The sequence below is a fragment of the Anolis carolinensis genome, chromosome 2, assembly GCF_035594765.1.
Source record: "Anolis carolinensis isolate JA03-04 chromosome 2, rAnoCar3.1.pri, whole genome shotgun sequence".
Classification (NCBI taxonomy): domain Eukaryota; kingdom Metazoa; phylum Chordata; class Lepidosauria; order Squamata; family Dactyloidae; genus Anolis; species Anolis carolinensis.
Genome location: NC_085842.1, coordinates 267,871,673 through 267,887,012, shown reverse-complemented (window position 1 = coordinate 267,887,012; position 15,340 = coordinate 267,871,673). Strand labels below are relative to the sequence as shown.

At 40.2% G+C, this 15,340-nt stretch overlaps 1 protein-coding gene across 4 annotated transcripts in view; it reads right to left on the bottom strand.

The window, feature by feature from the left end:
- The window catches only part of mcc (MCC regulator of WNT signaling pathway), a 252,256-nt gene that overhangs the window by 17,808 nt on the left and 219,108 nt on the right, over positions 1-15,340 (bottom strand). For all 4 annotated transcript variants that reach the window (XM_062972174.1, XM_062972175.1, XM_062972176.1 and 1 more), the window contains 3 exons: positions 5,669-5,903; positions 5,295-5,501; positions 2,979-3,076 (listed from right to left, as the gene is read on the bottom strand). In XM_062972174.1, coding sequence (XP_062828244.1) covers positions 2,979-3,076; positions 5,295-5,501; positions 5,669-5,903 — 540 coding nt within the window. The remainder of the gene's footprint in view (positions 1-2,978; positions 3,077-5,294; positions 5,502-5,668; positions 5,904-15,340) is intronic.

Genomic DNA, 15,340 nt, shown 5'->3' with positions numbered 1-15,340 from the left:
ACAAAAACAAAGTTTCTGGAGTATAACAACTACGTTCAAAATAAGAACCGCACAATTAAACAGGAACTTTCAAACCAGAAACAGATTTTTTTTTTCAAATTTTGTTACATAGTGTTCAGGACAGGCTGAAGTCCCATGCTTTTAATTTGACGGAGTGATGAGGGAAACATTAAAAATGGATTAAAAGTCACTGTCTCACATTGGTTACTATGGAAAATATAAAGTTCTTTGTGCCTATAACAAATGCTTTACACATTCACAACATTTCGAAAATACATTTAAAAAAATCATTCCTGAGATAAACTAAATTCTATCTATGTTGTGCATGGTCTCCAAACACACTGAGTCAAAACCTGAAGATACGGCTACATTTATTTGTCTGAACACATTTTAAGACGATGGACAGAACTGGGAGCCCACCTTTGTGTTCATCAATCTTCATGTTCAACTGTCAAATGAACAAATCAAATGTTGGTTCAGGCTCCCCAAACTTACTCACTACCTAGTTTTTCCTGGGTGTTTGAGGCCGTAGGAGGTTTCAGACATACATCCATGGGTTATTTGTTTAACTTTTATTATCAAGAGCGGGTCTTGTAGGCCTGCACAAACTTTGGCCCTCCAGGTGCTTGAGACTCCAATTTCCAGAAGCCCTAGTTAGCTTGTCCAGTGGTCAGGGATTCTGGGAGGTGAATCCAAAACACCTCAAGGGCCACTGGTTGTGTAGGCTTGCATTAGTGAATGCAGAGTAGCAAGACAAATGATTTTGTATCAGAGATTTTGATACAAATGATTTTGTATCAGAGATTTACTTGTCGGTATACTTTTCTGAGTGAAACTGACCTTGCTTAAGACTTAAGACCATGATTCCCAACCTGGGGTCCCCAGATGTTTTTGGCCTACAACTCCCAGAAATCCTAGCCAGTTTACCAGCTGTTAGGATTTCTGGGAGTTGAAGGCCAAAAACATCTGGGGACCCCAGATTGAGAACCACTGACTTAAGATGTAGCTGTGGACCAAGTATTCAAGCAGTAATTGAAGCAGTGCAATAATGAGAGTGAATTAATGTGATTGACAAATGGATTATGTTTTCAGACTGGGAAAAGATATGGATGAAGAATCAAAAGCTTACATATGCAACTGAAATTAGGGAAAACTGGTTTAAGGTTTTCTATAGATGGTATCTCACTCCAGAAAGACTTGCAAAGTTTAGCAAGGGAAAAGGAGACGGGAGGTGCTGGAAATGCCAAAAACATAATGGAGACTTCTTGCATATGTGGTGGAGATGTAAAAAAATAAAAAAGTTCTGGCTGGAAATAAGGAAAGAAATTGAGAAAATATTGCAAATTAAACTTAACACAAAACCAGATTATTTTCTATTAGGCATGGTTGATTTTCACATGGACTCCAACACGGAAAAACTTTTTACATACATGGTAACAGCGGCCAGGATATGCATTGCCAAAGTATGGAAAACGCAAGAAATTCCTACAATAGAGAAATGGACACTGAAGCTAATCGACATCAAAAATATGGATTTATTAACACAGAAAGTATCACAGAATATCTCGCCAAGGCAAGGGACGGACTGGAACAAATTTAGTCAATATTTGTCAGGAAGCAACACAGAACTGAGATGACACAGGAATTCTTAGACTTCAGGTTACATAGAACGGTACGCCAAAAATAATAAATGTTCTAAGGCTGATTTACAATACAATGCAGAGGAGCTGGAAGTGGTAATGGGTCTTGCTCGTCTTATTTTCCTTTTTTTCTTTTTTTTTCTTTTTTTTTTTCCTTTTTTCCCTTTTTTTCCATTATGTTCTCCTTATGTTTTCTCATTTTATGTACATGTTAAAAGCATAAATAAAAGATTAAAAAAAAAAAGAAAAGACAAATGGACAGGCCTTGGACTATGATTTGAATTTGTATCATTTTAATTGATGTTTTAATAATTGATCTTTTAATGTATGGTTTTAATTGTAGCTGTTTATTTTTGGAATTGTATGTTGTTGGCATCAAAGTGCTGCCTGTTATAAGGCTGCCCTGAGTCCCTTCGGGGTGAGAAAGGCGGGGTACACATGTGGGAAACTAATAAATAAAGGCAGTGTACTCACTGAAGCCTCTTATTCTCTCTCCCCCCCCCCCCCCCCCACACACACATCTTCACACTATATTTAATGTCTAACCTTAATTTAACAACAGTTTCCTCCAATTTACCTGGGGAAGATGTTGGGCTGGCAGGCTGTAATTTCCTGAATGATGTCAGGGTAGATCAAGGTCCAAGGCAGACTAATTTTAGCATTAAATTATGTATTTTAGTTAATAGCTCAGCCATTTCATGATCAAATCCTTTAGAACTTGGATGTCTACTGTCAAACAGTGCTACTTTTAAATGTAATTTAAAATGTAAATGTAATTTATACTCCCAAACATGTGTCTGACATCAAATGTGCAACTAGCAATTGGTAGCATTCCTTTTAAGTCTTGTTTCCTGCTTTTGATGCCTCTTCCCATATATTATTAATTAGTGTGTCTTTTGCAACTTGACGTTTAAGCTTGTGGGTTTTATTTTTTAAAAACCTAAAACATCATATTATCCACTATTTATGAAACAGTGCTGTCAGTCCTGAAGAGTACATATTATATAAAACTTGGAGGCCTATTCTTGCGGGGAATTAATCTTGCTGAGATGATATTGGAATGCTATCCCCAGATTTGTCAAGTCTTTCCCTGGTGGTTTTTCATTAACTGACTCAGCTACATTGTGCCTTGGGGCTTTCATGTGTGATACGGGAATTAGCAATAGTAATTAAGCTCCTAGTCTATAGATGTTTGAGGACGAGTGCCTAGGCTGATGAGTGCTGAAGAAAAGTACAAGAGAAAAGGAATGATTAGAAGACCACAGATATGCAAAAACTATGTGCATTTGACTGATTCAAAGTCCAGAATTAAATCATGGAGGAGGATACTATGCTTACCGTCGAAGTGCATTTGCCAATTCTGTAGTGAGTTCACTTTCACTGTAGGGTTTCAACTCAGCAAGTGTTAATGAGGCTGTACTGCCATCTGTGCACTCCTGGAAAATTAAACAAGGCAAGTTGGGATCCTGAAACATTCAGATTAATTTCTGAAAAAAGAATCTTTTCTTCTGTTGGCTGTTCCTACTCATTTCCAGGCAACTACCCTCCTCTGCTATACTATCCCCCTTTTTGACTTACACATAATTATAATCTTGTTTATACACCTTGTAAACACACCTCCCTCCCTTGCTTCTTCCCTTCTACTTCGCACAAAGGTCACTACACCGCTTACAACACCCTTTCCATGCACCTCTCACTCTCTGATATCATGACTACCAAGCTTTGAATCTGGATGGAGGAAATGCCTTGGAAAGGTGCTTTCTTGCCTTGGCTAGCAGAACTGCTTTGGGGCAAGATGGTACCATCTTGACAGATACAGCCATTTTAGTAAATACAGGAAGCAACCTTTTGTCTAAGGTTGAGAATTTCAAACCTCAGAAGTGGCAACAGGAAAGATGTAATGAGAGATCCAGCAAAGCAAAGGCAGGCATGGGAGAAGGTGCTGAGGGAAATGCCTGCACCCCTTCAAGTATGACTTCCATATTAACCAGTGGGCTAAGCCTTAGTTCTTTGGGTTACATCCCAACTATACTATTGCTACCAAAATGGCTTCAAATATGAAATATAATTAAAAAGAACTATTTAAGTACTAGAGGAGCCCCGGTGGCGAAGTGCTGATAGCTCCAGCTCCTGGCAACCTAGCAGTTCGAAAACATGCCAATGTGAGTAGATCAATAGGTAATGCTCCGGCGGGAAGGTAATGGCGCTCCATGCAGTCATGCCGGCCACATGACCTTGGAGGTGTTTACGGACAACGCCGGCTCTTCGGCTTAGAAATGGAGATGAGCACCAACCCCCAGAGTCAGACATGACTGGACTTAACGTCAGGACTTTGCTGGACTTTACTTTTACCTTTATTTAAGGACTGGGTTGCTGTGGGTTTTCTGGGCTGTGTGGCCATGTTCCAGAAGCATTATTTCCTAATGTTTTGCCCACATCTATGGCAGGCACCTATGAGAATGCCTGCAGTAGAAGCGGGTGAAAGGATAGAATGCTTCTGGAACATTGCCATGCAGCCCGAAAAAACTCACAGCAACCCAGTGATTCCGGCTATGAAAGCCTCTTTGTTAACATTTAGTATTCGACTTATTACTACACCAGCAGACAGAAATCAGCGATGAGACTACTTTTTTGTATTTTCTTTCCATTCTCAGGAGAATTCTAGGACTTCTAATCTATTTTCATTTGTAACTCTGAGGCCTGCTAGAACCACAAGATTAGACCTGTGCACATTGTTTAGTGTTTGACACAAGCAAGAACACTTATACTTTATTTCCAGTTTTCTATAGCTTAAGGCAGGCTCAAACTACCACACAATATGGGTATATTTCTGTAATATACAGCAACTCTTTTTGCTCCCTGGCTTGTCAGGTGACATACTTCCACAGTGCCAGGTGTTCCCCTGAGGCTTCAGGTAGGAGTTCACTGTTTCCACAGAGATATCCACTCACCTATAAGGATTTGGGAATTTCCCAGCAAATCAGCCCAATGAGGGCATTGTGCTATAAGAGAAAAGCTCTATGGTCTTCCTTAATTTTTTTGGAAATATTTCCTTTCACAAAAGCTACCTGTGGTTAGTGGGCATGAATGAATCGCCATTTTAGAATTCCCCTCTCCCTTTTCAAAAAATGATGACACTAATTACAACAAAACTGTTTATTTCTGAGCTCAAGAAATCTTCTCTCAATACCCGAACTTTCAGTAAAGCCTGAATGAAGTCGATAGTAGCTGAAGTGTTGGAATGAAACAGATATGACACTCAAATAGAACATAAGGATTACGGAAAGCCTAGCAGGGTGATCCTAATGGGAATGATCCTGCTGGACTCCAATGATTCTAGAGCAGGCATGGTCAAACTTTGGCCCTCCAGGTGTTTTGGACTTCAACTCCCACAATGCTGTTAGGAATTGTGGGAGTTGAAGTCCAACATCTGGAGGGCCAAAGTTTGCCCATGTCCATTCCAGAGCTTGGAATAGGTGAGTGTGCAAGATGAAGAATTCTAAGAGTCATAATATAAAAGCTTTTCGATCTCTGACTTCAACTAGTGCCTTTTTTTCAAATGGCATCCAACCAGATGCCACTAAGTCTGGGGTTTATTTACCAGCAGCTCCTTCTGAATAAGTCATCATGTGAAGATCTATGACAGCACCTCACCTTACTTGACTTCTCTTTACTGCTGCTGCTAGCTGAGCTGAGAGATCTCATCCTCTGCTCCTTTTGCTCTTCCACTTCCGACTTCAGGTGCTCAATGTGTACCAGATATGCCTGCTCTTGAGCTTCTCGGCTGCTCAGCTTCAGCTCCAGGGCTTTTTTCTCTTTTTCTAACAAGTACAGCTGCGCCTTCAGCTCTGCCATTTCCTCCTGTTGGCACAGAGGAGCATGCTACAGTTTGCAACAAGAAATGTTTGCATAACTGGTACATGATATTCCCATAATGGCCACTTTATTGTAATTGGTAAACAATATCCACACATGTGCTTAAGCACAAAAAAACCCCCCCTAAACAGATTGAAATTTATCCTTCATACCTTCATTGCCATAAGCTCCTGCATGAGTACAGCATTTTCTAGATCCAGCCTTTGACTGTCTCCACGAGGCTTGACATCGTAACTGAGGGGATCAATATGGATGCTCTCCAGCTCCAGCATTGTCAGTTTCACAGCTGCCCTGTCGTTTTTCAGCTGCTGAATGTAGTCCTTCAGCCTCTGTTCATCCTCCTTTGTGAATTCTGTATCACAGCTGCTTGCTGTAGAACTAGTTGTACTTAAAAGAGGAGAAACAAATATGTAAGAAACGGTATGTTTAAACAGCCGATGTATAAAAACAGTAACAAAAACCCAAGCACAATTTTTGAAATGCAAGAGTAGACATTCAGAAAGACCCATTTGTTACTGAATAAAATGTGCGCTAAGACACTGTCCAAACTGTGTTGCATTAAGCATCCGGTAGATCCAGGCTCCATCTACACTGCCATGTAACGCAGTTTCAGAATGCAGTATAGTGGACTACAGCTCTGGAAACCAGACTCAGCTATGGAAACATACTGCATGATCTTGGGCAGGTCAGTTCCTTAACCTCAGAAGTTGGTAAAAGCAAAACTCCTCTCAACAAATCTTAAATAGATTCACTTTAAGGTTGCCTTATGTTGGAATTGATTTGAAGGCACACAACAACAAACAAAAAAGCATTGAGTACAAGATCAATTTCTTAATGGAGTACTAGGGTTTCAAACTTGTAAATAAAGATGTCCTGAACTGTTTATATGTCCTTAAAAAATGATGGGATACTCCGCACGATGCTCAGACTTTGGAAAGTTGCTGCCAATATGAGTAAATATTGGGGCCGGGCTGTGGCGCAGCTGGCTAGTAGCCAGCTGCTATAAATCACTACTGACCGAGGGGTCATGAGTTCGAAGCCCGGGTCCGGTTAAGCCTCCGACCATTAATAGCTCCGGCTTGCTGTTGACCTATGCAGCCCCGAAAGACAGTTGCACCTGTCAATTAGGGAAATTTAGGGACGCTTTATGCGGGAGGCTAATTTACAACACCATAAAACTGCCAGCAAAAACACGAGGAAAGGAATGCGGAAGTACAGCCACTACTGGACGGTGAAGCAACAGCTCCCCCTGTGGCTGGAATCGTGAAGCTGGAAAAAGGTTTAAAAAATGACTCTGAGTCTGTCTAATGTATGTTGTTATCTGTTGGCATTGAATGTTTGCCATATATGTGTTCATTGTAATCCGCCCTGAGTCCCCTTCGGGGTGAGAAGGGCGGAATATAAATACTGTAAATAAATAAATAAATAAATAATACTGTATTGGGCTTTGGGGCCAAAAAGGTAGCAGCTCCATACATCACCTATAGAAGATGGAACCAGCTGTTTACTACTGCACACCCCTCCTTAAATTCTGAAACCCAACAAATTCTACAGCAGGCATGGGCAAACCTTGGTCCTCTGGGTGTTTTGGACTTCAACTCCCACAATTCCCAACAGCCTACTCTCTTCCTACCGGCTATTAGGAATTGTGGGAGTTGAAATTCAAAACACCCAGAGGGCCAAAGTTGGCCCATGCCTGGTCTACACATACAACATAATGATATGCTAAAGCAGATGGTACCATTTTGGACCATGGATAGGGAATCATGTTTTTAATTCTTATTCGTGTTTCTCTCTCTCTCTCTCTCTCTTTCTCTCTCTCTCTCTCTCTCTCTCTCTCTCTCTCTCTCTCTCTCTCTCTCACACACACACACACACACACACACACACTTGCCTTGTATGTAGAAAATTAGAGCGACTTGGCTACACTCTCCCTTCTGGCTGTTGTCAGTGTTGCACTTGCAGGTCAGTATTAAACATCAGCTACAGGGAGGACACTTTAAAATGGCATCATATTTGTACTCTCAAGTGGCACAGTCCAAAATCTACCACTTAGGGGTCATACCACCTTACCCTATCGTATGTTTAGGCTAGTCCCTTTGCATGTCTTAGATTATATTAGCTTTAAATCCATTCTTTATGCTACTTCAGATCTATGGAACTTGCAAAGGAACTTTGAAGACAATTGTGTCTCTGCTGGGATGCCTTCCCATCACTGTTGACCCACACTTTCTAGACTAGTAAAGGACTCCAAAGACGGTGGATTAGAGAACGCAACTTTCTTCACAAATTTAAGCATTAGCTCTCTCCTTGTACTAAATATTTATTCCATTATAGGGTTGTTGTGAGTTTTCCAGGCTGTATATACAGTCTGGAAAACTCACAGCAACCCAGTGATTCCAGCCATGAAACCCTTTGACAACATAATCCATTACAATATAATCTGCTTCTACTCAGAACAAGCTCATGGAAAATCCATTGCCTGTTCTTATTCCTTTCCATAGGACACAATTTCATATTAGGAAATAAGGGAGAGAGGAATGAGACTATTTGACCTTTCAACATACACAAGGTTTATTTTTTAAAGGCAACACAAAATAAACATGATATATACAGATTTCCTAGATAAGTCTAGGAACTGACTTCATTGTTGTTTATCGTTGACTACTATCTTCCTGAAATTTGTAGAGGTTAATTGCAAAGCTTCTACCCATTCCTTAACATTCTGCTCTTGAACATAATTACAACAACACAAAAAAGGAACAGAAACAACCCTGCGTTTTCTGCAGAGACAAAGCTGCCTGCTGTCTCCTGAGGACCTGTAATCAGCCGCTGGGTGAGGGTTAAGTCATCCATTAGCTGTGCCTGTCTGGAATGCTGGATGATCTCAGTTATCAGCAGGGGAATAAATCACTGCAATATTTTGCAGTCTTTGTTTTTACAAAAGGAGTGGGGGGGGGGGGGGGGGGAGAACACCAGGCATCCTATGCATAGTTTCTATGATTCACAAAGCCTCTTCTTAAATAAAGCATGAAGAAACAGCTCCTCTCTTGCCTCTCCCAGCTTCTCTCTTGCCTCCCTTTCCCATTGTTAAGCTCAAAACCATGGTACATGTTAAAGAAGTGAATCAGACAAACTGCCTGTTGATCTTGTAAAGACCGCCAAGTTTTCTGTATCTAAAAAGGAACATACTGAATTGGCTGCGATACAAAGGTTTCCCTGAGCTGCTCCCTTCCATAAATGATCACATTACATGGTTTTAAATTACAGCTTTTTGCTAATTTCAGCCAGCCCTTTTCCAATCTCTCTGAGGGATAATAGGCACCATGTGAAAAAGCAGCAAACAAATTATTTTACTGTTCTTTTTCCTTGGCAAGAATATCAGAACATAGTTAGGCTATCTTCTTATTAAAAATGTAAAATCTTGCACAAAGTATCCACTATCCCTTTCTATTCTATCTCAAAGTTATGAACAAATATTAATTCTGCTTCAATATGGGGTACTGGGAAAGATCTGAATATTACAACTCATGAATTATTACCCAACGTCTTTTACAAACTCATTAGACTACTTAAGCTGAAAAGAGAAGCACTGAAGTGTTCAAAGACCTGAAGGACAGCACTGAAGAATTCTAAATAAAATACTAAACTTTTCTGGGTCTAGGCATCATTGACTATTTTAGAAAGGCATAGTTCATTAATCCTAAGATCTTGGATTTAAAAGGGGAAAACTAGCCATTAAAATGAGACTTCTACTTGGCAATTGCCCTGCTTTGTCCATGGAATTTTATGCATCATTCAGACAAACTCTTGTGATTCAATGTGTTGTCGAAGGTTTTCATGGCCGGAATCACTGGGTTGTTGTGAGTTTCCCAGGCTGTATGGTCATGTTCCAGGAGCATCCTCTTCTGATGTTTCGCCCATTCTGATGTATGGCAGGCATCCTCAGAGGTTGAGGGGTCTGTTGGAAACTAAGTGAGGTTTATATATCTGTGGAATGTCCAGGGAGTTGGAAATAACTCTTGTCTGCTTGAGGTACGTGTGAATGTTGCAATTTGCCACCTTAATTAACATTTTAATGGCCCACAGTTTCAAGGCCTGGGGAATCCTTTGTTGGGAGGTGTCAGTAGTAGCTGCCTGGGGGATCCTTTGTTGGGAGGCGTTAGTTGGCCCTGATTGATTCTTGAGACTCACTTTCAATAGCCACTGTATTCCCACTGCTGCATCTATCCTCCTCTTCTTTACTTTCATGTGTGTTCATGAACACTCATGTAAGTGTGTGTATGTGCATGCTTGCATGTCTCTATATATGTATGCTTATATATATATATATATATATATATGTATGTATGTATGTATGTATGTATGTATGTGTGTACATATTACCCAACACTATTGGCTATAATCAGATCTGCATATTTTTTGACTGTTTATCTACCTACCCACCATGTATTATTTCTACCTCAGAAGAATAATCTAATTTGCAGTAGTGCAAATTTTCCAGCAGGTATGGACTAGAAAATATGACACAGAGTTTGGGGAGCTCAGAGAAGTGGCACGGTTCCACAGAGATTATGTCATAACACATTTGTTAGTCTCTAAGATAGCACAAGGCTTCGGTTTTCCCTGGGGTAGGTGGATGATGTGTTGGGGATGACTCTTCTCTTTGTGTTACTTCCTGTGCATTACGAATCACACAGCCTTTTCCTGCCCTGCAAGGGCTCCCAAGGCTCCTCTAGTTTACAAAGTGGGAATAGTTTCCCTTGAATGCAGTAGTGTTGACTGCTGAGCCATCATGAGTGGATTCTTGCCTTAGGGCTACATTCCTTTTATTGGAACTTGACAGATTTATTTTTAAAAAATCACAATGCTAGTATAAGGCTACTTTGAAATTGCACACTGGCACACTCTGAGTTGCCTGTTTTTATTTCTACGATTTGAAAAGGCAACAGTGAAAGTTTCAGTTGCTGCCTTAAGATTCCTGTTAAAATAAACAGCTATGAGATAAACTAAATCAAAGGAGCCCCTTTAGAGGTCACAGTGGGATCAGTTGAGGATGCAATAAAATTACATAGTTTTTCAGCCTGGTTGAGAAAGCAACCAAATAAATCAAGGAGTGATTTTGAACTATATCCAGCCCTCCATATACAGGGATTCTGTATCCACATCCTAAACCATTTACGACTCCAAAATATTTTTGAAAACCTTCCAAAAAAGCAAATCTTATTTTTTCTACTTAATATAAGGGACACCATTTTAGCACACCACTGTGTATAATGAGACTTGACATGCCAAGTTTTTGGTATCCACAAGGGGATGAGGGTGTGAGGGCTGGAACCAAAACCCAGTAGATCCTAAGGGCTCACTGTGATGGAAAAAAACAACAACAACAAGTGAAGAAATACCACAGCTGGACTGGCCACAAGGAATCTGGTCTTACTATCTGTATTTACCTGAGTAAATGATGCTAGACCTGCTTCAAAATGTCATGAAAAGATGCTTGTTGCAGTCATTAAGAAACAACAATGCTCACTTGCCTATATGGTACTCACAAGGCAGAAAATACATACTGAAATTAATACACTCAATAAATAAGAGACTGTAGGGTATTTGGAAAATCAATGGGAAGTCTAATGGCAGCTTACAGTGAAAGACAAATGATGCTAGAAGCCCTCTATCTGGAAGCCACCTACAATATATGATGACCCATTATTCTTTTGCAATTAGTCCATTTCACTATATTCACTGCTTATTTTGTAATGCCAACCACATTATGTATGCAAAATTAATCCAAGAAAATCCTGTTAGATTCTTACACAGTGCACTCAAGTCCAGGATCAGTGCATCCCTAGTCCTCTTTTTCTTACAGGCCAATTCTATGGAGGTTAATGTTTTTGCTACTTCCTTTTAATTTTGCATGTTTAAGCTGTATTTCAATAGGTTGTATTGTTCTGGGCATGGCCCCATGTAAGCCGCCCCGAGTCCCCATTGGGGAGATGGTGGCGGGGTATAAATAAAGTTTATTATTATTATTATTATTATTATTATTATTAGGTTGCCTTCAGTTTAATTTTGGGAGAAAGACATGATACTACTATCACCACCACAACCACTATTATTACCATTATCATTAATACTGCTACCATCTCTTTAGCATAAAGGAAAGAGAGAACTAAGAATGCATTTGTTGGGATTTAATCAAGAGCAGTTGCCACAAGTGTCAGAAGACAGATTCAACCTCCATCTCTGCACAAGAACAATCAAGGCATTTTATCTGCACTGTTTGCTAAAAGCTATGCAAGAAAAGCAATGCAAGTCAAAGTTAACAAGCTACCAGGAGCATGTGAATTAGCTAACTGTCATCTTCTGCATGCAAGTGTAGTTCTCCCTCCTTCAAAGGGCCCTGGTGTTTGTGCCTTCTCAGAACAGATCACCAATCAAAGTATTTAACCTGATATCTTGGTTTATTTTATTAATAGCATACCTACAAACATGTTCCCCAGTTTAATTCTTTGCATGGTTGGCTTGTGTCCCAATACATGAAACTGTAGTTCCCTTTTTGCTTTCGGTAATGAGGGAGGGCTGCAGCTTCTTCACCTTTTCTTGCATCTCCTCCTTTCCTGAGTGAGGGGTCCAAGTAGGAGAAGGGGGCTCTCGTGCTGTTGCTTTGAAGGCAACTTTTTAGTTGTTATTGCTATTGTTTTGTGGCCAAACTGATATGTTGAAATTAAGGTGCATTGGGCCACATACAGCAGTGGCAAGAAATAGATGCTGTGCCAATCCGGTGCTGTTACATCTGGAAAGTTCCAGTGCCTACAATTAAATAATATGAAACACAACCATGCTTCCGATGTTGGGTTGGGGGAATGGGGAGAGAGGGACCTTTCTACTGACCTCAGCTCTGCTCCCTCTGACCTGCCCTTTCAAACACTTGCCAAAGCAATCCCCTCTGAAAACAGTACAGAATGATGTATCATAGTCTGAAGGATTTATTGGCCAATCCTGTAAGTGTTTTCCATCTATTAACCATACATAAATACAGCAGGCTTAAATATGTCATAGATCTTGTCTGGGTGACACAATTTCTGCACCCTTTATGCTTAGACTCTGTCTGCCGAGGCAATGCTTTATTTGCATCTCATCCATTAAGATGGGGAAAAGATCAGGATTTCTGTCCTTCTTTGAACCCTACTGATTGCTAAATAGATTGATTCAAATAGCAAATGTATCAGAAATATTTTGAAAATGTTTGATTAAGGTATCTTCTTTAAGAAAGTCAGTGTCTACAAAACCTGGAGTAGGCAACTGGGGTGGGTCTTGCAGCCAAAATGCTCTCCATTCTAACCAACAAATCTGAAATGGGCTGGAAGCACTTTTCTTCTTTTGACCAATTGTAGTTTTAAAAATGTTAAATAGCATTGAGAATGTCTCCCACTTATTTAAAAGGTAAACTATCCTTCCTGGAGACTTCAAGGAGAGATAGTTCATCTATTTTTGGTGTTGCCAGAAACAAGCAGCAGGCTTTAAATACAAACATCTCAGTGGGGACAGAAATGTAGTGCTGCAAACCAGTCTTCTGCCAGCCTAGAAGTCTTTATTCCTCATCTAGTTGCAACAAAACCAACCAACCCAAACACCCAAGTGTCTTGGGACACTTCAAAGATAAACAGACTTTTTGTATCATAAAGTTTTATGGATGGAACTCCATCTGATATATTTTGCGCAGCGTGAACTCTTACGCTAGAATTAAACTGTTAGTCTTCAAAGTACTTGGTTGTTTTCACATAGCAAGCAAGAACTCATCATTACATGGCAGCAATCCCTCAACCCTGTCTTTATTCTCTCTCTCAACCTCTTTCTTATAAATGCTGTCAGTTGTGTGCTTTCTAGGGGCATGATTCATGGTTAGGCGTTCTCCATTAAAACAATTACGATTTCTTAATACACCACAAATCTATTTCTATTCTCACAAAGGAATTGGTAATCTAGCTGGAGTGATGCCAGCACAACAAACAGAAATGCTATTATTTTTATTCACTTCAGTTGTAACGGGCAGCTTCTGCACTGCTTCTCCCCCCCCCCCCCCCCCGCCTTCACCACCCATTTCGTTGCAGTTGCTCCCTTTTACTATCTTTAACCCCCTTGTCACCAATGACTGGCTGTACATTTTTTCCCAGTAATGCGTTCCGCAATTTGACATTCAGCAACTCATTCCTGATGCTGGAGTTAAGTCTGTGTCAACACTTCCATTACAAATTCCCATTCTGAGGGACTTCAAACTGCAGAGGAAATTATTCACTTTGACATGAAAAGTCTTTGCCAAGGAGAACAGTTTTCTCTCTCTCTCTTTCCATACCACTGCTTTTCCCTTCACAAAGTTTATAAAAGACTTACCATTTTGAATGACTGTCAGAGGCTACTGTTTGACTGACAAATTCAGGGGATTTACACAGCTATATTCTTTAGCAGTTAGTTCTCTTCAGGAATTGAATGTTTACTCTTATGTCCTAAGGCCCGAGTGGGCAACTGTGGCAACTCTGGGGTCAATTGTCCACCCTGGGAAACGGTGGGGATCATAGATGAACTTTTAATCATGGAGGGACTGAAGGTGGGAACTGCAACCTATTGAAAAAGATGAACCTATGCACCTAGAAGATTCATCCCCCACACCCACAAAAAAGGGCAGTTTTGGGTTTTTGAAAGGTCCAGGAATACTAAACAGTCATGGGTGTGCTTCTCTAATTCAGATCCATGACCTAGTCCTACTTTTGCATTAATACATGCTCCAAGAGCACAAGACACAGCAACTAGCTCAAGACAAGCAAGACTGGAACTTATCAGTATCTGGATAGGAGACTGTCTGGGAATTACAGACACTGCTTCCAGATCTAACCAAATTAGCGGCTGGTACATAATCAAAATATTTATTAACTTTTTGTTATTTACGCAAACTGACCAAACTACAGTAGAAATATACAGTATTTCAGCGAATCTAAGGTGCATTTCCCCCTGTTTAAAAGCTTTCAGAAATAGAGTGTGTCTTAGATTCAGTGGTGGCTTAGAGTCATCGGTTCTGGTTGTTGTTGTTGTTTTTTTTAACTGTCTTACATCCAAGAGAGGAGAAGGAAGGGCCCCAGCCCTCAACGGCTCTACCAGCCGCCACCATTTCGCCCTCAGTCAGAGAGCTGTTTACCATCTGGCTGAGCTAAGCACCGCTTCCTGCTCCCCTGCCTCCCCAATTGGCCCACAGAGTTAAGGTTAATTGTGGTGTCTTTACACTCCCTTTTCACCCCACAGGAAAGCTTGCACTACAAAGCTGGTTTGAAACAAAAACAAGGTATTGTACATGCAGGGGAAATTCTAATAAATATTATTAAGACAATGGTTTACTAAAACTGGTACTTCAAAAACTGGGTGCACCTTACATTTGATGGAGCCTTGAACCTGGTGAAATACGATCTCCCTAATGCATAGGTTTAAGCAAGTATACAATGTTTATAAATCCAGTTTCAAGTAAGATAAATAATGATTTCACTACTCATACATGAAGACACTAAATTCAATGCTGGTAATATCCATTTGGAAAAAAATGCACACATTTCTATAAATCAGAAATAAGAGTAAATAAAATACCTGAAATTTCTAATTCTACTGTCTCCTACAAATCCTCCTTTACTGACCTATTGTAGATAGATATGGATGTGCCTTTCCTATTAAAAATCACAGAGAGGAGTTGGGAAAATATTTCTTTCTATTATGTTTCTGTAATTCACAAACTGAAGAACTCCAGAATTACTAACCACTGGAAACCTTTGTTGTCTTCC